General features: G+C 40.0%; 1 protein-coding gene across 9 annotated transcripts in view; it reads left to right on the top strand.

The window, feature by feature from the left end:
• Positions 1–21,874, top strand: part of herc1 (HECT and RLD domain containing E3 ubiquitin protein ligase family member 1) — a 213,087-nt gene that overhangs the window by 135,546 nt on the left and 55,667 nt on the right. For 7 of the 9 annotated variants that reach the window (XM_057837769.1, XM_057837760.1, XM_057837813.1 and 4 more), the window contains 6 exons: positions 5,070–5,244; positions 5,347–5,614; positions 5,854–6,067; positions 6,402–6,658; positions 6,735–6,862; positions 16,328–16,464. In XM_057837769.1, the coding sequence (XP_057693752.1) occupies positions 5,070–5,244; positions 5,347–5,614; positions 5,854–6,067; positions 6,402–6,658; positions 6,735–6,862; positions 16,328–16,464 (1,179 nt within the window). The remainder of the gene's footprint in view (positions 1–5,069; positions 5,245–5,346; positions 5,615–5,853; positions 6,068–6,401; positions 6,659–6,734; positions 6,863–16,327; positions 16,465–21,874) is intronic. The other 2 variants (XM_057837822.1, XM_057837787.1) reach the window with 1 other exon arrangement.

Here is a 21,874-nt window from a genome sequence, read left to right as displayed (position 1 = left end):
GAGAATGGAGAAGTTTATTCAACATGGCTAGCGCGAGCCATGTTGACTGTTGTCAATGACTTATTTCGATGTGTTTTTGGTCATTTAAAACTGGTTTCACCGCTGATTGGAACATATTCTCGGCTCTCCCGTTCGCCATCTGTGTTGTTGTAGACACGACTTTCGGTGCACAAGAGTGACGTTACTCGTTAAGAGCACGTCACGTAAATAAACAAATCTGATTGGACGATTGATTTTGTACCTACCTCAAGAGGCCCTTAATGAGCTGGGTCCCAGACTATTTCTCACAGTGTTTGAAAAATACAGGGAGAATAGTCTGGCTGTGACATGCAATGAGCACACTACCTTGAGGGTGTCCCTTCTTCTGTGTTCTCCATCTACTCCGACTACCATTGAGGTCTACGAAGAAGCTGCGATTTGATTGCATATTGCAGATCAGCTGGGCGAGCCTGACATCTAACGTCATATTATAGTTTCTTGGTTAGTATACGGTGGTTGACTGTGTCATACGGTGCAGATAGATCAACAAATGCAGCACCTGTGATTTTCTTCTTCTCAAAACCATCCTCGATGAACTGGGTTAGATTCAAAAGTGCAACTCTTTAGCATTCAGAACCACGAAAAGAAAGGAACAAAAAACATTGTGGTGGTCAGTAAATGTTACTTTTATAGAGCAAGTGCAGGGAAATATATATGGAATCACTCAATGCTGAGGAAGAAATATGGAATCATGAGAAACAAAGAAATAACAATCAAAACACATCTCTAGTATTTAGTAGCACCACCTCTGGCTTTAATGACAGCCTGCAGTCTCTGAGGCATGGACTTGATGCGTATTCTTCATCAATTTGGTGACAACTCTCTTTGATTGCAGTTGCCAGATCATCCTTGCTGGTCGGAGCCTTGCTGTGGACCATTCTTTTCAATTTACACAACAGGTTTGCAATAGGGTTGAGATCTGGGCTATTTACAGGCCATGACATTGGCTGGATGAGTCTTTCTCCAAGGAATGCTTTAACAGTTTTAGCTCTTTGGCATGATGTATTGCCATCTTGGAAAATGACATATTTTCAATTGAAGGTATAAGGAAGCTGTCTAAAATTTCAATGTTAACATGTGCATTTATTGAAGATTTAACCACAGCCATCTCCCCAGTGCCTTTGCCTGACATGCAGCCCCATAACATCAAGGACTGAGGGAATTTTGATGTTTTCCTCAGGCAGTCATCTTTGTAAATCTCACTGGAACTGCACCAAACCAAAGTTCCAGCATAATCACTTTGTCCAATGCAGATTCTTGACTCTTGACAAGGTGATGATGCTGGAACTTTGGTTTGGTGCTGTTCCAGTGAGATTTACTAAAATGACTGCTTGAAGAAAACATCAAAATTCCCTTAGTCCTTGATGATATGGGGCTGCATGCCAGGCAAAGGCACTTTGGAGATGGCTGTTGTTAAATCTTCAATAAATGCACATGTTAACATTGAAATTTTAGACAGCTTCCTTATACCTTCAATTGAAAGTATGTCATTTTCCAAGATGAGAAGGCATCATGCCACAGAGCTAAAACTTTTAAAGCATTCTTCCTCATCCTCATCCCGTCAATGTCATGGCCTGCAAATAGCCCAGATCTCAACCCTATTAAAAACCTGTGGTGGAAATTGAAAAGAATGGTCTACAGCAGGGGTGGGCAAACTATTCCACAAAGGGCCGCTGTGTGTGCGGGTTTTTTCTGCAACCCATCAAAAGGACACCTTTTCACCAATCTGGTGTGTTATAAGTGCAATCAGTTGATTGCAGTCAGGTGCTTCTTGTTTCCACTGAAACCTCATTGGTTAAAAGCTCTGTGCTGGATCAGTTAGAACAAAGACCAGGGCCCACTGCGGCCCTCGAGGACCGGTTTGCCCACCCCTGGTCTACAGCAAGGCTCCGACTTGCAAGGATGATCGGGCAACTGCAATCAAAGAGAGTTGCCACCAAATTGATGTAGAATACTCATCAAGTCCATGCCTCAGAGACTGCGAGCTTTCATAAAAGTCAGAGGTGGTGCTACTAAATACTAGAGATGTGTTTTGATTGTTATTTCTTTGTTTGTCATGATTCCATATTTTTACCTCAGAATGGAGTGATTCCATATATATTTCCCTGCACTTGCTCTATAAAAGTAACATTTACTGACCACCACAATGGTTTTTTTTTTTGTCCGTTTCTTTTAGTGTTTCTGAATGCTAAAGAGTTGCACTTTTGAACTAATTCATTGTTTTTTATTATTTGTTATTTTATCTGAGTTTGTTTTACATGATAAAATGTCTGAGTGAGTGCTCTTTCGAGACCGGTGATTCCATACTTTTTGCTAGGGGTTGTCGCATTCTGTTTGGTGGACGTAGACACACATGTCACGACAAATTTGGGACACTCGAAAAATGGGTCTCACGCTTCTAATTGCTATGCTAAATGAGATCTCGTATGTTTGTGTGGAACTGTAGTTCACAACATAAAGCTATTCCGTTTTCGCTGAAACTAGTAAAGCTCTTTACAAGGCCTATTACAATCTATCCTACTACTAAAAATAAGACTTCATGTTTTCTTATTCAACAAGTGGAATCGATCGAAAGTCTGGTGAGTGAGGAGTTCTAGCCCTGGCTAAGCAGAGTGAGGTTGCTCCCTGCCCGATTAAATGGCGACTGGTAGAGGGGGTGTGAAAGTCCTGGAAAAAAGTGACGAAAAAAGGAAGTAGTCGTGTTATAAACATTTTGTACTACACCACAGCAAATGCACATGTATGCATTTAAATAGTACTTAAATCTATACTGTTCACTAGATTAAACTCCAAACTACTCACGCAAGGGCTCAAATGCACTGTACTCGAGTTGATGCGGAACATCAATGGAAAGCAACTTTAGAAAGCAACTTCAAAATATTGTACTTCCAAACTGCAGACATATTGTCTGTGAGCCAGGGGCGGACTGGTAATCTGTGGGTTCTGGAGGATCACAGAACGGCCGGTGCCCTGGACGGCCGGCGGCCGCCATTCATTATAGATCACTGTTTTTGTCCCCCCCTAGCCTCTGATTATCTACAGTTTGCATCCAATCCGACAGGTGGCAGCAATGCGCCTGGCTGTTCATCGCCAGTCCGATAGAAGAACGAAAGAAGCACAAAGTTGCCTTCATTGGTTCCTTGTGGAAGCAAAATGGCGACGAGCGTTAATGCCCAATATGGATGGTGGTGGCAAAAAAAGAAAAGAGAAGGGTGGCGTGGAGAAGGTTAGGAAGAAAAAAATTAAAGAAACTGGAGAGCAAAGCATTAAAATGTCATAAATTGACAAATATTTTCGCAAGCAGCAGTCTGGCTGCAACGGCCACGTTGGGTAACAGCAGCCCAGCCCCGGCGATGGTGAGAGGGGGCAGCCGCTCTGACGTGCAGCCGGTGCAGGGAGGGAGAAAAATAGAGGGAGGAGGTAATGATAAGCTGGTGGAAGTTCGAGAGGGAAGTTCCCCAGACAAGCGCAGAGCAAGTAAAAAGGGATGAAGAGGGTCACTTGCTCGGTATACTGGCAATTGTTATCCACAAGGTAGGTACATTTTAAATGAAATAAATGACAATTTAAGGGTTAGTGCCAGCTAGTCGATGTACCCGTTTGCAATCGTGTCAAGTTATAATATGCTTGTCCTGCTATCACTCTCCTAAGAAAAAATATTATAGCTGTAAAACAACGTATGCACACGCAGCAGCAATATTAATTCAGAAGAAATATAACAAAATATTAATAAAATGAATGGTTTTACTTTAAAGTTTAGGTAGTTAAATTGATATATATTTTTAATCATTTATATATCGTTTTGTTTTCTGGTTAATACTTTCCAATGAAGGTTATGTATACAGGATTTGTCTTGAAATGTTTTTTATATTTTCATTGAAATTTATTATTTGTATGGCAAGATTAATTATGGCAGGGGTCTCCAAACCGGTCCTCAAGGGCCACTGCGGGGCCTGTTTTTTCTTTCAACCGATCAAGTACCGACAGTTTAACCAATGAAGTTTCTGCTAAAACAAGCAGCACCTGACTGCAATCAACTGATTACACTTGTAAGACACCAGATTGGTGCAGAGGTGTTGTCTTGTTTTGTTGGAATGAAATCCTGTGCCCGCTGCGGCTCTATGTGGAATAGTTTGGAGACCACTGAATTATGGCATAAACAATGAAATCATTTTATAGACAGAGATATATAGAGATATATTATAATCAATTGGATACATGAATGAATGAATGAATGAATTTATTGTCATCATCATCATGATCATTGACAGTTTCAGAATGTGGAATTTGCCCAAATACATAAAACTTGCTTTGAAGAATACATTTTCATTTGTTTATTCAGGTCTATCATAGAGCTAGTACAGAAAATGAACCCAACTCCAGTTCAGCCTTGCAGTACTTTGAGCGCCCCAAGTCAGACAGTGACAGTCTAGACATATTTTCTTCATTTTCTCTTAAAGTGCAAGAAATTGATGCATTTTACAATAAAATGTAAAAAAAAAAAAAAAAAAAAAATTCTCCCCGAGGGTTTGGCGGTATGCCCCCGGACACCCCTACGGGGTCTGTTTCCCTTCGTATAGCGTATCTTGTGGGCTGGGCTGAGTCAAAGTCCAGGGCTGCTTTTTAGTCCCAGTCCGCCCCTGCTGTGAGCCAGTAGTGTTAGCTTGCTGTGTTTTGATTACGTCATCACATGAGAGCGCAGGTCCTTCACACTTTTCGGTGGTAAATGTTCAACAATTTAAGTGAAAACCGAAATTAAAATTTTAGCAACTTTCAGCCGAGAATTTTCTAATATTTTCCCATCATTTCTTTCCTAATTTCAATGGTGATCATGACCTTTTTCCCCTTTTTCACCACCTGCACTAACCTTCTTGGGACCCACGTTGATTTTTCTTTCTTTGGGGGGAAAAAAATGAAATTGCAACACTGTCATAAATCGTAGTATTTTGAGCATCTCATTATATGTTGAGACAACTGTCGAGTAAATTTTACGTCGCCGCTGTATGTTAAATTCCATTATTTATTTGCAGGCTGTCAGATGTCAGTGGATAAGAGTTCGTCAGGCAGAGTAACACTTGGGGAACAGGCAGCCGGTCTACAGAATCCTCATGATCGAGTGATGGCCCTAAGAAGGGTGACTTCTGCAGCCCAGGTTCTGCTTGCCAGGACCATGGTGATGAGAGCCCTGTCTCTCCTCTCCGTCAGGTAGTTCTCAGCCACAAGTTGGAAGGACCTACTCTTTATACTGTTTTGTCAATTATTCCTTTAACCTCCTTGTTTCATCCATCACTGCTTTTCTCCACGCAGTGGTTCGAGTTGCAGCCTTGCCGCTGGTCTGGAGTCACTTGGTTTAACAGATATCAGGACTCTGGTCAGGTTCATGTGCCTGGCTGCAGCAGGCCGAGCTGGACTGTCGACTGGTCCTACAGCTGTGTCTGGCCATGTTGAAAGGACACGTGGCGCTGCCAAGGCCAGCAAACCCATTTCCAGTCTGGCTTATCTCAGCACTGCAGTGGGCTGCTTAGCCTCAAATAGCCCCAATGCTGCCAAACTCTTGGTGGATATCTGCACTGGGGTATTCTATATTACTTTTCACTACCCAAATTTAAATTGAATGTTGAAACTGAAAAGTTGTAATTGTGTTTGTTTGATTTTTGATTGTTTACAATTGTGTTTATTTTGGAAGAAAGTTAAGATACAGAAAATATACTTTTTATTAAGGTATATCGTATGTATGTGCAGTCATATTTGCGTCACCGGTAGATTTCGCAAAAATTGGATTTGTCATTTTTGAGACTTATTTTTCATCTACAGAATCTGATTTATGCAGCAACAGGCCTGAATCTTACAACAGTGGATGATCCTGTCCAGAGGAAATTCCTGCCCAGCTTCCTACGCGGTATGGCGGAGGAAAACAAGCTTATAACATCTCCTAACTTTGTCGTGACACAGGCCTTAGTAGCTCTCCTGGCAGATAAAGTGGCTAAACTCAGGCCTGCTTATGACAAGGCTGATATGGAGAAAAGGGGTACGTTGTCTTTACATACAAAGTGTGTTGAATATTGATAATCACTACATATTAACTGCAATGCGTTAAGTAAAAATATTTTAGCAGGCAGTTTTTTTCGTGCTGTCCATAGGTTTTTTTGGTAGATTAAACTTGTTTGCAATTTGTATTTGCTATCTAAATTATAACAAAAAGTTGTTTACCCCATGTTCATGTCATTGTTTCTGTCAACTTGCCATCTTTTTTCACCCTGAAGTTAGCATTTGGTTTTTACATGCTTTTTGTGTCTGTGTTTGTTTTTACATTCTCTCACTCACGGGCGATTCTTGTCATCTTGTTTTCCCATGTCAAGCAGGTCTAATTGCGCATTTGTATGCCCATCCTTCCCATAATCCCTCCGCTGTAGGCACGCTGGATCTGGCCAACGCTCTGGCAGCCTGCTGCCTGTCCTCCAGGCTTTTTTCACAACATCGACAGTGGGCTGCCCAGCAGCTAGTGCGCACACTAGCAGCCCATGACCGTGACAATCAGAGCAGGCCACAGACATTTGCTGATATGGCAGGCGACCTGCGAAAGTGCTCTTTTATTAAGTTGGATGCTCATCAGAGTAGGGTGCGTCGTCACAAGAATGATCATTTGCTAGTTTAGAACTACTGTATTTGATATTCACATTTGTCTTTTGGCCTAGGTCCTCACATGCTGTTGGTGCAAAAAGAAAGGCTTGTTGGCAACTAGTGGCAACGATGGCACAGTCAGGGTGTGGAATGTTACCAAAAGCCAGTATACCCTCCAGCAGACTTGTATCTTCAATAAGGAGTAAGACACAGAAACATTACAAATCCAGAAACTTTACACAAACGTTACACCTGTAGAAGTAAAGCTAGTACACATTGAAGCCATAGACTTCATAATGCCATAGACTTCATAATGATACGGACAGGTCAGATTCGACCTTCAGTGCGCCACAACTTTAAGTAGGGGGCCATCCCACAATTCGCTTCAGTTTTTCGCAATCGTACGCAGCGACACATGCAGCGATCCAACGCCGGATTTACAGTGTGTCGAAAAAGTATGAAAGCTGTTCCCCATGCAAATAGGAAGGTTTGTCTCAGGAGTGATTTGTTCGAGGATTCAAGGTAATTATTATATTTTTCGTATCATCCATGCATTTTGAAAAGTGAAAAAAAATCAATGGGAGAAATTAGCTGCTACAGCATTGGCATTATACTTCGCAATATTTACGTAAAATAAATGCTACCTGCACGTTTTTTTTTGCTTTTAACCAAGAATCGAGACATTTTTACGTTCATATCGATAAAGAATTTAGGGATTTAAGCATTTATTGACAAGAATTTTCAACGAAAAAAACTCTTTGTTTACACATGGCGGCTGCTAATTTCCTTACTGACTAGCCTCATGGTTTGCAATATTTACGTAAAATTAATGCTACCTGCACGTTTTTTTTGTTTGCTTTTAACCAAGAATCAAGACTGTTTTACGTCCATATCTATAAAGAATTCAGTGATTTAAGCATTTATTAACAACAATTTTCACCGGAAAAGCTGTGTTTACATATGGCGGCCGACACATTGACTGACAGACTTGCATCGTACTTTGGCATATCTACGTAAAATAAATGCTAACTGCACACTTTTTTTGCTTTCAAGCAAGAATCGAGACTGTTTTACACAGATATCTATAAAGAATTCAGGGATTTAAGCATTTATTCACAAGAATTTATCATTATGAAGTCTATGTTGAAGCGATAGCTTGTAATCATTCGTATATTGTTTTTTGCAAAAAACATGCATTTAATGTAAATTTATTGTCGGATTAAAAATTTTAAATCTTTTTTTTTTTTAATCCCATGGAATTATCAACCTCAGGTGGCGATGACATTAAACCAAGTGTATGATACCAGACATGAGGGGAAGGAAATTATTTTCTTCTCATACTGAATTATCAACCAGAAAGCCTTTAATTTTTTATTCTAAATGGCAACTAGCAGTCTTGTTTTTGGCAGCCCTTTTAATTTTAGTCTTAGTCTTTTGGACGAAAATACTTATCAGTCTTAGGCCTGATTTATGCTTCGGCGTTCCGATGACAGCTGAGCGACGGCGTAGACCCGACGTCGGCATTGAGAATTTCGTTTGAAAGCTCTGCATAAAGGCAACATGTTGCTCTGTAATTCACTGCCAAGCCACTAGAGTGGTGTGGCTTTTTCTTTGTAGAGATTTAGAGATGAAACCTGTGTATTTGCAGCTCCAGCTAATCAGTATTGAACAACAAATGATGTTTATACAAATGTTGAAGCATACGTGACACAGAAGACGTTTGCGACGTTTGTGTTTTTGTGCTGAACCGGAAACAACGTTCCGAGTGGACCATTCATAGTCCGTTGACGTCCACGTCACGATGCGTTGGTATGACGCGTAGTCTTGATTTTTTGGAAGCACATATCAGGCTACGTCGTAGGGTCGTAGATCGGGTTAGCGTTACCGGCATAGGTCCGCCGTCACCGCAACGCAAAAGCATAAATCAGCCTTTTGTCATATTTTAGTCATTTCAAAATATCCGTCGTCGTCTAGTTTTGTTCGACGAAATCTCATACAAGTTTCATCTAGTTTATTCGACAGTTACTTAGTTTTAGTCAAAAAATAAATCAAGGTTTCCAACAATTTCAAATGAACATAGACAGATGTGCACATATTGTAGCGTCTACAAGGACAGCGCCAACTTATGAGGGGCCGTACAAGACATTTTTCATTCATTCATTTTTCATTTCACGTATATTCTCCTCTCACATACATATATATTCACTCTCACACATACATTTTCACTCGCACATTCATACATTCTCCTCTCGCATACATACATTCTCCTCTCACAAACATATATTCTCCTCTCACATACATACATTTTCCTCTCATACATATATATTCACTCTCTCACACACATATATTCTCCTCTCACATCCATAAATTCTACTCTCACTTATATATATTCTCTCTCTTACACACACACATATATTCTCCTCTCACACTCATACATTTTCCTCTCATACATATATATTCACTCTCACACACACACATATATTCTCCTCTCCCGTCCATACATTCTACTCTCAGTTGCCACGTTTACATGGAGCCAAATATTCCAATTACAATCGGAATATTTGTTCAAACCGAATAAATATGTTCCATATAAACACCTCATTCGGAATGAACAGGCCCAAACCGAATGGAATTTCATTCCGATTCACAGGGGTGGAATATTCCTTTTCCCAAACCGATTAGAAGTAAAATTATATCATGTAAACAGGGAAGCGGAATGGTGTCTGGTTGCGTTCTTTCTGCACATGCTCCGTACTGACGTGGTGATGTCAGTTTGTGACGTAAGTAACGTCACTTGCAACATGGCTTCCAAGCACAGCGCACCTAATTGGAGTCCGGCGGAAAGATTGTATTTAATTCAAACTTTAAAAGAATTGAATATAATTGCTCGCTTAGACGGGCGTAAAACGAGGAACAGTGAACTATTTAAAAAAGTTCACGATAGGTTACACGAAGCCGGAATAGACCGGAGCGTTGACCAGATTAGAAACCGGTGGAAAACCGGCTACTACAAGGCAAAAGAGCAAAACAGCAGAAGCGGATACGACCCCACAAACACAACAAGTGGGTTAAAGTTAAAACAGCAGCACTCCGACGATCGATCTCCATGTTTTGCAACGTGACGCTTTGTTTTGATTAGACGGCAGTTGTCAAACGTCCTTTCGGAATAAAGGCAGTCACATGTAAACGCTGGATCGGAATAGATGAAGTGACATGTAAACAGCTGATCTGAAATTTCCATTCGGAATGATTTGAATCGGTATGAATACAAGTCAGCATGTAAACGTGGCTACTTACATATATATTCACTCTCTTACACACACACATATATTCTCCTCTCAAATCCATACATTCTCCTCTCTTATACATATACATTTTACTCATACATAAATTCTCTTCTCACAACCTATATTTTCATTCTCACATACACATATGACACATTGACTGGATTCAAACTTTAATAGCTGTGAGGTCTTTGACCTTATGACCCCAAACCAGTGCAGGGTTGAAGTACTTTACTTGGAGATCAAGGCACACCTCTTAGTTTTCCAATTTATCTATTCATAAGGTTTTTATTATTTTTCAAATGTATCCACTAACTTCAAACTTCAATATCTCCTAGACCATTTGACTTTTTGACCCAAAATCAGTGCAGGGTAGAAGTACTCTTCTTTTAGGTTGGAGCACACCTCTTAGTTTTCCAATTTAGCTCTATTCATTATTTTTTTGGGACTATATTTTCACTTGAATAGCTAATTGGTCTTGTGACCTTTTGAATCATTGTCAGTGCATATTCATATAACTCCTTGCTGTTTGTGGAACATATTTTTTATCGTTAAGACAGCTAGACATTTTCCATTTGTTGGTGTAAATCATAGCACAAATAAAATATGATCTGTCAAAATACTTGACACAATTATAGAAAGTGCGTGCTTGATTTTACAATAGTGTCTTAATTAGTCAGGCAGCCATCATTAATTTTTTTATTTAGAAAAATACAAGTAAATAAATGTAGGTTTCTAGCGGGGTTCGAACCCGAGTAGTCCGAGCCATAGACAACCGATTTTACCACTGGACTATTCTTCCGCATGACTGATGGACCATGATTTTTTTTAATCTAACTGAAAAGAAAGTGCGGCTGGCTTGACCACGAAATCAGAAAACGTGGCTCAGTTCACTGCAGTGTTTCCATTGCCGGAAGTTCCAGTTGCCAAAATGTTGGTGCGTCTGATATCGCAATTACTGCCATGACGATCGTCCAGTTTGGGCACGTGTCACGTTAGCTCCCGTCCTTGGATTGCTAAAGGGATTTGGGAGTTGCTAGGTCGGAAAATTTCTCTCATCTCACTTTCAATCGCATTATTATGAGTGACGTTGGGTGCAGCTGATCCTGTCCTCTGCCGCTCGAGACAGGATGAAAAAGATGTGACCGTTTCAGAGGTCGACAAAATATTTTGTAATAGCCCAACTGCTTGACGAAGTGCTCGCGTCTCCTCTACCATGTTGACCCGCCTCAACAGGAATTGCTTCAGCTTCTCAGCCAATCAGAGCTAGCCAATCAGAGCTGCCTTCCGTTTCCACTATACTTTACTCACACATACATATATACTTTCACTCACACATAGATATATTCTCCCCTCACACAGATATATATTCACTCTTATGCCGATATATTCTTCTCTCATTTACATATATTTTCTTTCTAAATACATACACACACACAGTGAAAATGTATGAATGTGAGAGTGAAAATGTATGAATATGAGAGTGAAAATGAATGAACGTGAAAGTTAAAATGTATAAATATGAGAGTGAAAATGTATGAATGTGAAAGTAAAAATGTATGAATGCGAGAGTGAAAATGTGTGAATGTGAAAGTAAAAATGTATGAAAGTGAGAGTGAAAATATATAAACGTGAGAGAATATATATGAATGTGAGAGAATATATGTGTGTGAGAGTGATTATATATGTATGTGAAAGGAGAATGTATGTGTGTTAGAGGGCCAGAATGAAAAATGTCTTTTACGGCCCCTCATACCAACTTGATGATGATAGTACACACTCAGCAGAAAAAGCAGTACATTATTTTCAACTAAACTCTCCTAGAAGCCACGAACTACGCCTTAGTATAGCCAGAGCAATTAGCCTACTATAGGTGACTATAAGGAGTGTCTAACTGGCTCTCTTCTAGACTTCTAATGACCAGAAAAGCCCAAGTGGCTCTGCTTTACACTGGCCAGTGTTTTAAGAGGAAGCTTGCCATTCTAAGGCTAACGCGAATGCTACACTAACGCTAGGAGTTACATTTACGTCTGATTATCACTCAGCACAGACCTTTAAAGGCTAAAGCAGCATTGCATATTCTCTCTTGCCAAGATAAGAAAACAAACAACCAAGATGACGTGCAGCCTAGCTTGAGACACATCTTAAACTCGAGTGAGGGAGCGGTGCAGCAGATCTCATATTAGGCTAGGTTCATACTACAGGTCTTAATGCACAAATCCGATTTTTTATCATATCTGTTTTTTTGGAGTGCCCGTTCAGACTGCCTTTGTCCATTGAGACCATTCAAGTATTACGCATGCGCACTAATTCGCAGTCCGACACGCGCTGAGCAAGACGACCCGCATGCGAAGAAGCATCAAAACAAATGACCACACATGCTGGCTGTCATCCGTCATTCCACGGATATCATATTTTGCTTTTTAAAAAGAGGACACAGATAACAGACATAAATAATCCCCGTCTAGGCTTATATTTAAAGTATATGGATCGATAGCATGCACTCACTGTCCCTGCATGTCACACACACATACGGGCAGTTTGCCCTGACTCTCGGCCGTGTAAGCAATGTTGAAATATTGCTTATATGGAGCAGACAGAAAACCGAGCATTCTCAGGCTTATCCTCAACCCATTTTTATTTTTTTTTAATGACTGTTGTCAAGTCCGACCCTTCCTAAAAAGCCGTGTTCAAGGCAAGCTAGGCGCTAATAACGCATAGCTGCACTGCTACCGTACTGTCTCTCTCGCTTTTTGATGACGTAATTACTGCATGAATTCCGATTTGAGAGACTGGACAGTACAGACAGCCGCGACAGTCTGGAAAAATGTGGCCCAGATCGGATTTGAACCACATACGAAAGTGACCCAGATCGGATTTGAAATGGTCCAGTTCTATGCGACTTGTCACGTTCAGACCGTCAAGTTAATGCCTCACTCAAGTCGGAAAAACACGAAAAAATCGGATTCATGCATTAAGACCTGTAGTATGAACGTAGCCTAAGTGACACGACTCCAAACACTGCTCCGATGCAAGCTGAAGTACTCAACGCACAATATGAAAATGTCACACATTGTGAACATATGACAGTAACTTTCGCTTTGTCGTCTCGTCAGACGAAAACTGGCACTCGTTATTTTCTAGTCTTCCAAGCCACGTTTTTAGCATGTGATCGTCATGAAAAAACTATTTGTCGTCAAAACTGACAAAACTCTTATCGTCATTGTTGACGAAAACAACACTGGCAACTTGGCAAGTGCTTTCATCCAAATTGTTTGGATGTATTTTTAGTATGATCTTATCAAGCACCATTTACAATATGGTATAAACCTTATGACTTCTTGGATCCTGTTTTAAATTCCGTTTTTGTAACAGGAAAAATCTGATATTTGGGGAAAATTATCATATGGGGTAGTGGTTTACAACTCAGACTTTTGTTTTAGCAAAAGCTTCACATGTAATGTATTCTGAGATGTTGCAGGTTCACAACATTGGCCCAGTGTGGTAAATTAACGCCGAAAACTTAATATGGTATGAAAACTAACTTTATTTGCATTGAACATTTCATAACAATTACAGTGGAAGAATAACAAAAACGACTTGGTATAGATTAGGAACAATAACAATAACTTTTCATCCCCTACATCAAATAATATTAAGATATAATACCAACAATACTATATCGACGTCTCAAATTCTAATACAGAAGACCAGGTCTGAAGGTCATTTCTTCGTGTGGTAGACAATGTTTGTCCTTTGTAAAGCACAAAAGTACTTTGCACTTCAGACAGGCCATTTGTGTGTAGCCATTCTTGCACACTCTGCATCGTCCACGTTTATCAGCATGGATGAGAAAATGATCGAATGTGTCTAGTCTGTCCTCAACTGATGGCGCAATGATCCTCTGACCTGGAAGTGAAGATGTGGCAGCTTGACTGCGTTCTGGAGCCTCTTCAGATGACGGTCGTCCTCTTTTCCGACTGTTCAAGTTAGCCTGTTTGCCAACCTTGATGAGGGCATCTGCAACTTGAGCGCGGAAGTCAAGGAGCGGCATATACTTCTCCTGCTTCTGGGTGAGATGACTGCGATAGAGGAGCCAGCCATTGACCAGTGATAGGTCAATCAAATAGTACAAGATGCGCAAATACCAACGACGTGGGCAGAGTTCAATGCGATAGAGTGCAGCAAACATGTCTGCCAAGTCAACTCCTCCCATGTTGTTATTGTACACCTTCAAATGTGGGGTCTGTCCACTTCCACATATTCCTTCTTCTCTTTTGACCACCTTCTGCATCTATCAACAGGATCAGGGTCAAAGAAAGATGATGCCAGTAACACTGCCTTGTTATCATACCACTTCACGATAGCCATTCCACTTGTCATTTCATATTTCCCTTCATATGCACCTCACCCAGCCTTTGAAAGTTCCTTGTGACTTTTGAGGGTACATCCACGTAGACTGTTTCGATTGATGGTAGCAACTGATAGAATTCCCATTTTCTTCAGTTCCACAATGAGTTCAGGTGAAGTGAACCAGTTGTCGAAGAAGCACTTGTAGTTTAGTCCTTTCAGAACATCTGATACGAGACGAAGCACAACTTCACCTGCAACACCAAGTCCACGCTCATTGGGTACGGTCCCTTTTCCAGTGTGTACTTCAAAGTCATAGAATAATCCAGTGACACCTGCGCGAGTAAAGACCTTGATGCCCCTTTTTTTCGGCTTGCTCTTGATATATTGTTTCATTCCAATTTTTACTTTGAAGGGGATCATCTGCTCATCAATGGAGTGGTTTTCTTCTGGTTGAACTTTCAAACATTTTGCACGGACTTTCTCAAGTACTGGTCGAACCTTACACAATGGATCATATCCAGACTCACCCTTTTGCTTCACATTGGTATTATTGTTCATATGGATGTATGTTTGCAGATTATCAAATCGCTTACGTCCCATGACAGTTGCAATTGGGTTGTAGCGTGTTGTTGTCTGCCAGTACATGTGGTATGATGGCATATGTCCTACTCTCATCAATATGTGTAAACCAATGAATTGCTCCATTTCAGAAGGGGTTGTTTTTAGTTCTGGGGCATTCTTCATAACTGCATACAGGTTTGATTGGTCAGAAATAAATTCAAACACGGATTCATCCATGAATTGATCAAAATACAACTTTGGACTTGGTATTTCATCTGGTGGAGGTGAGAATGCAGGTCCTTGGAATGAAGGGTCTATGTCAGCTGCTGGGGGTTTCCTCTGCCTCCAAGAAAAAACTTAGTTTACTGGAGCTGGGCCGGGCTGAGGTTCATCATCATCTGGGACCCCAGGTTCATTGTCTGCATGTACGTTATGAATTTCGACATCAAGTGTGTTTGGATTAGGTATTGCTATTGCTCCCAGTGTGTCATCATCATCAAGGCTGAAGTCAGACTAGTATGCTTCAGCAGGTTAAACAAAATCTGGATCACCAATTTCATCGTCTGAAATGGATTCTATCTTGGATAAAGCACCATCAGGAAGGCAAACCATTTCAATGGCTTCCTTAAGTGAATAAGATCTTTGTTGGCCTGCCATAACGCACCACAAACCTGCAACCAGAGTATGCTGTAAGCTAGTTTACTAAAAAAGCTTCCAGTCCAACAAAGACATATACTAATATAATATGTGCAATGGAATTTAGGCTACATCAGTTTTGCTCACTGAACAGTCAAATGAACATTGCATTATGCCATTGCGTTTGATCAAATCTGCCTCTGATAGTGTGTAACTTCACTCCAAATTATTTCATTTTCCATAGGATGCACCCTCAATGACAACCCAAATCAACAAGTAAACACTGGTGTTAGGAAAATAACCCTAGTATAGACTGTTGCTCAAAATACAGTATACAGTAGGTAAACTGGAAGACAAAGCATGTGGCATCCATTGGTACTAGTCCTTCCAAACGTTAAAAAGCTGCAACAATGAAATAGAGCTGCCCCTAGGGGAAAACCCAGAGGAGATAAAATCTACAAATTGGCATATACTGTATCTCTATACTGTCATGATTCATCTTATACATTATTGGTTTCAAAATAAAGGTGATTGGTAGTAATACTTACATGAAATGGATGCCTAGAAAATCCTTTCATGTGAACCCAAGAAGGAAGACATGTTGAAAGTGAGAAAACCCGTCATCTAGTGAGCTATTGAGGAAACTGTTTGTTGGTCATGCACAACGAAGGTCTGCAGTGGTACTTTTGAGTAAAAAAGGGCTCATAAAATATGAATGTGGACTAATTCGGGGATTAGCATTTAGTTATCGCAAATCTGCAACATCTGCCCCGAGAGCGTAATGACAATGATAATTGTGTGTATTTGTTCAAAGTGTTTTGTTTTCTTGTCAGTGATGGTTCTTCAGAGGATGGCCGGACATGTTTGGGGTCACCCAGTGATGTGTGTTCACCTCCAGTGGCTTGGAGTGTGACTGGAAAATATCTTGCATCTGCCATGGAGAAAATGGTGAACATCTGGCAAGTAAATGGTAAACTTTCGACTTTATCTATCTTTTAATTTTCAAATGAGGCTTGATAAGGACTTCTAGTAAAATGTGCAATGGAATAAAATGTGTGCGTGCGTAACTCCCCACAATCGATAAATGGCAAAATATTAGCGCTCACCTCTTGCATCAAAGGAAAGCAGCTGTCCAGTAAAAATTTAGGTTCCATTACTGTCCTCCGAACACAAATATTGTATGATGTATTAAATTTCATTGAACACTGTCAATAAACTGGATAGTGGCCAACAATTGAATTATAATGAATTTTCTCAGCAATTTTTATGTAATTATTTTAATTTCGACATTTGCATTTTTAAGAATAGCACATAGAACAAAAATGTTAGTTATTTCTAGCAATGCTTAAGAAATGTTTGAATGTTGGAAGCCAGTTTTGCTTGTTGCATGTAAAGAAAATGACCCAATCTTACCTCAAAGACTTTGTTATTGGTGTCCATTTCCGCATAGCAGGGGTCAGCAACATATTTTTCCAGTGCCAAATGTCTCTTTATCCTACTGCTGTGCATCTGTCAAATGGAATTTCAGTTTTAATTGGTTTTAATTTTAGTTATTTCATTCTTAACTATAACTTTGATTGGTCTTTTGGCATTACAATGATTAAAACCGTCATATTATACTATATTTTAAAAAACTAATAAACATAAAATAGACGCACCTTCTTTGCTGGGTCTTTAGAACCCAAGTTAAAAACCTGAAGGACATAAAATAGATGCACCTTCTTTGCTGTGTCTTTAGAGCCCGTTGCAAAATGGCTCGCTTCTTGAGGGAATGATTGGTTCGATCTGTACGTCAATCATGTACAGGGAGTCCTTAAGTTATGGCCGAGTTCTGTTCCTAGCTGGCGACACAACCCGAATTTCCCCGTAAGTCTGATTTCACTGTTAAAGTCGAAATTTTCGTCAAAATAATTAGTATAAAAAAAGTAAAATACATTAAAATAAAAAAGATATGATGCTGTACTTACCATTATTGCTGAGAGGTGGATGGAGACTTAGGGGTTTTTAATGGTTTATTTGCAACCGAAAGCCCTGAACACTATTATGTAAAATCAAACCAAAACAGACCATTCATTAGACTCTTATGCTCCTCTTTCTGTCCCTCCAGTCAGACACACAGTGCGTTTAGCGAAAGCCCAGAAAACACAGATACTATATTTTTCTTTGTTGAAAACACGTTGAGGACCTGCCAGTTTTTTGTAATGGGCTATATAAAATGATTTCCTTTAACATTGTACTCTGAAGCACAAATGCAACCCGATTCGTTACATTACTGCCTTTAGTTTTAGGTTATGTCAACCGGAAGTTGTTTGACTTTGACTGTCAGCGATGTAACATCTGCGTGAACGCAAAACTGCATTTGGCGACAAACCAGACGTTTTCGTGCGACAGTTAAACTTTGGGTTGAACGCAGCATATCTTTACCAATGTGTGCCAGTGTTTCTCTCCTTTTTTCGTTCTTTTTATGATGTTAAACCTCATTTCCAATGGACACCGGCGGGGGGGCCGATTTGGCCCGAAATGGTGGTATCGGTATTAGCGAGTACCAACAAAGAGGGCGCTGATACCATTTACCGGTCCAGTATTATAACACTTGAGCCTTATAACACGCAGCCTTTTTTTATCCTAGGGTCACTACATTCTCCATTGTGTGATGACATGTGATCACTTTGCATGCCAAGGAGCTATTGCTGTTGGCCTGCTCACAGACCAATGAAAGCGGGCCAAGTGCCGCTTTTAACCAATGACGGGGCAGCTTTTTCATATTTAGGAAAAACAAACTACGAGAGGAAAATGTTGGCAGTCTGGAAATATTTCAGTTTATAATCTCACTCGAGTACAATGGCTACATGCAAGATTTGCAGCCTGAAAGTATTGAGAGGTGGAGTTAATTCGGCCAGTTTCAATACCTCGAACCTGATAAAACATTTGAAGACGAAATGTGAATGAACACAAAGAGTTTGAGGTTACGACAGCATCAACTGCTACTAAGAGAAAGGGGTCTGGACCAGAGCAACAAACCCTAGTCAGCTCACTTCGTCTACTTTACTTTGATTGTCTTTTACTGAAAGAAATGCCGCAGTAATTTGGGACCTGTTTCAAAGCCAAAAGTGCTGTAGAAGTAAGCAAAGTAAGCTAAGCTAAGCTAAGTGGCTAAGTGTGTGTTGCTGCTGGTGCACAGAGAGGGAGGCTAATAGAGAGACAGGATGCTGTGGTCAATATTATTACTTATAATTTCATGAAAGTTGCACTGTTTGGCCTTTGAGAGCCAAAACTCAGGGTTTAAAAAAGTGTATTATTCATTCATTGTATTTTAACTTTCATACTGTTGGGCTAGTATTCTACATGTTTTAATTTCACAAATTTAGCACTATTGTGGCCTTTGAGAGCCAAAGGTTTATTTAACTATTGTCACCCATACCAGGTATGCAATAAAAACTTCTACTGGATTCACTTTGTCTGTGTAAATATATAAATTTCAAACTAAGTGGTATCGGTATGGGATAGGTATCGGCCGATACTGCACAGCCAGGTATCGGTATTGGGGCCAAAAAATGGTATTGGTGCAACACTTGTTTCCATGATAGTTGCTATTTTGGCTGAACCTAGAAAACCCTGCTTTCTTCTTTGGGACCATAATGTGAAAAAAGGATGGCGAAAAAGGCAAAGATACTCCCGGCGCACAAACACAGACAAGGACTATGTGCTAGCTAAGCAGGAAAAAATGGTGCAAGGGACTTAATGGTGGACGAGGCACGGGTGTCGTAAAGTGGAATTATCTTCGGTCGAGGAAATCGTAACTCGAGGACTCCCTGTAATTAATTTGGAGTCAAATTCACAAGGGAATGATTGGCATTCCAGCTAAACAATCTTGTGATTGTAGTTTGGAGTGTTGTTTGGAGCTTGAAGCGCAACTTGTCGTCAACTTACATATCACTTTCACGGTGCTTTTTGATTGTCATATATTTGTACTAATATTTTCCTAACCAATTTATCAAAGAAAGTCAACATTTAAGCTACATTTTCATGTTTTTTTTTTGTTTTTGTTTTTTTTTGGTTTACTGGTAGATATAGCTTGGAGCTTGATCTCGTAATTTTTCGACTTTTCTCACCTCATATTACTTCAATCTGCTAATATTATGCCAAAAGTAGTTTTGTGTTGATACAGACCTCGTGTCACCAAAAGTGTCAGGCTGTAAAACAAACAACATTTGGTCCACGTGATGCAAAAACAAAATGACTTCAATATTGTAATAATATAGTACGATTTTAATCCTGTAATATTACAATGTATGATTTTTTTCTTGTAATATTACGACTTTAATCTCATAATATTACAATTTTTCTCTCAAAATATGATAGGGTATAACTCCATTCTCGTAAAATTGTGACTTTAATCTCCAAATATTTTGACTTCTCATATTCCTGTTTTTTGTTTATCTGTTTGTTTGGACTTTTGCTAACTGGATGGTGATATTGTGGACTGTTCCGGCTATTGCAACTGACATCACTTGAATGAGAAAACATATTTGATTGGCTGCTTCCTCACTGTCGCTGAAATCTGTCACTGGAAGATCAATTCAGCCCTTTTCTCTGCAGCGCGAAAATTCAACGCGTGACAAACTGGCGACATCGCATCTCGAGACCATCTGTCGCCCTTCCATGCACGATTACTAGGGGTGTGCCATCTTAGACACCCCACGATTCGATTCAATTACGATTCAGGGTGCTGCGATTTGATTATTGAACAATGATCACGGCATTGACGATGATCACGATTATTGTGATTATCGATGCATCTTACATTACTAATTGGTAAAGTAGCCAAACAAATTTGTGTCCATTATTTATTTAAAATATCCTAATGATTCAACAGGAACGATGGAAATATGCCCATACACCAAAAAGCTGCCCTTAAGCTGCTTTTTTATTTATTTTTTTATTTTCTAACAAGAAATTGCAAAACGATTAACCATTTTAAAAGCAGTACTTATTTCTCAACAATACAATAGAATTTACTCAGAATGAATTCCACATTTTCTGTAAACAAAGTGTCTTTAGAAAGAAGACATCTTTTAACCAATATACCTTTGTTTTCACAGATTTCTGTACTATTTTGCATGTATGTAATGCTACCGCTGTACTTATTCATGGTTTTCCACGTTCTGCATATGAAATACACGTTAGCGAATTAGCTAATTAGCTTAGCGCTCGGCGCTAACTTTTAACATATCAAAAACAACAATAAAGGCTAAACAGTACAAGAGGGTTCATATACTCACCTCTTATAGACACACATGGGTCTTAGCAACACACTCAGGACATTTATCAATTGACATGACTTGAACCTACTGCTGGACATCTGAAAGACAAGGAGCAACGAGCTATCTCTCTTCCCCTCTCGCTCTAATAAAATAACGAACACAGAAGCGAGACAGCTTAGACAAATTTATTTTCCAGTCTTTTGAAAAGGAGTAAATCTCTCGCTTAGTAACCGGCAGCATCCATCATAACATTGTGCGTGCGTCCGTTAAAGGTGTCCGGGCGGCAGACGTGTCTTGAATTTCGTTCCGCTCCGAGCAGCTGTCAGAAAGTTATGAGGGAAAATCATCGTTTTTGAACCTTTATGAATCGTAATCGAATCATCACGAGTCGAATCGCGGTGCAGCTAATCGATTTTTTGGAACTCCCTTAGCGATTACATTGACTTTGTTTAGGAACCCATGCGATAGAGAAAAAAAGGCGGCTGGTCTGAACCCAGCAATGTACCTTGCAAATGCAGTGTGAAAAGGGCTCTACGCGATGACTAAGGCTAGGTTCATACTACAGGTCTTAATGCACAAATCCGATTTTTTTGCCATATGTTTTTTTGGCGTGCCCGTTCAAACTGCCTTTGTCCATTGAGACCGTTCAAGTATCCCCCATGCACACTTATTCGCAGTCCGAGATGCGCTCAGCAAAGAGGCCCGCATGCTCAGAAGCATAAAAACAAATTACACATGATAGCTGTATGTCATTCCAGAGTGATCATATTTTGTTTTCCAAAAAGAGGACACAAATAACAGGCATCAATAATCCCCGTTTAGTCTTATATTCAAAGTTTATTTGGACTGATAGAATGCATACACGCACACACATGAGCCTTGACGTGTGTGCGTGAAATGCCATGGGTGAGTGAGTTTGCCCCGACTCGGTCATGTGTGCAATAATGAAATATCTACATGGCTGCCGTCCTCCGTGCCTCTTGCTATTTGCTAACGTAATTGCTGCATGAATTCCAATTTAGGAGTCTTTACAGTTCAGACCGCCAGTCACATTCTGAAAAAATGTGGTCCAGATCGGATTTGAACCGCATACGAAAATGACTCAGATCTGATTTG

Source organism: Corythoichthys intestinalis, chromosome 1, assembly GCF_030265065.1.
Source record: "Corythoichthys intestinalis isolate RoL2023-P3 chromosome 1, ASM3026506v1, whole genome shotgun sequence".
In the NCBI taxonomy this organism is placed as follows: domain Eukaryota; kingdom Metazoa; phylum Chordata; class Actinopteri; order Syngnathiformes; family Syngnathidae; genus Corythoichthys; species Corythoichthys intestinalis.
This window is presented reverse-complemented; position numbering and strand designations above follow the sequence as displayed.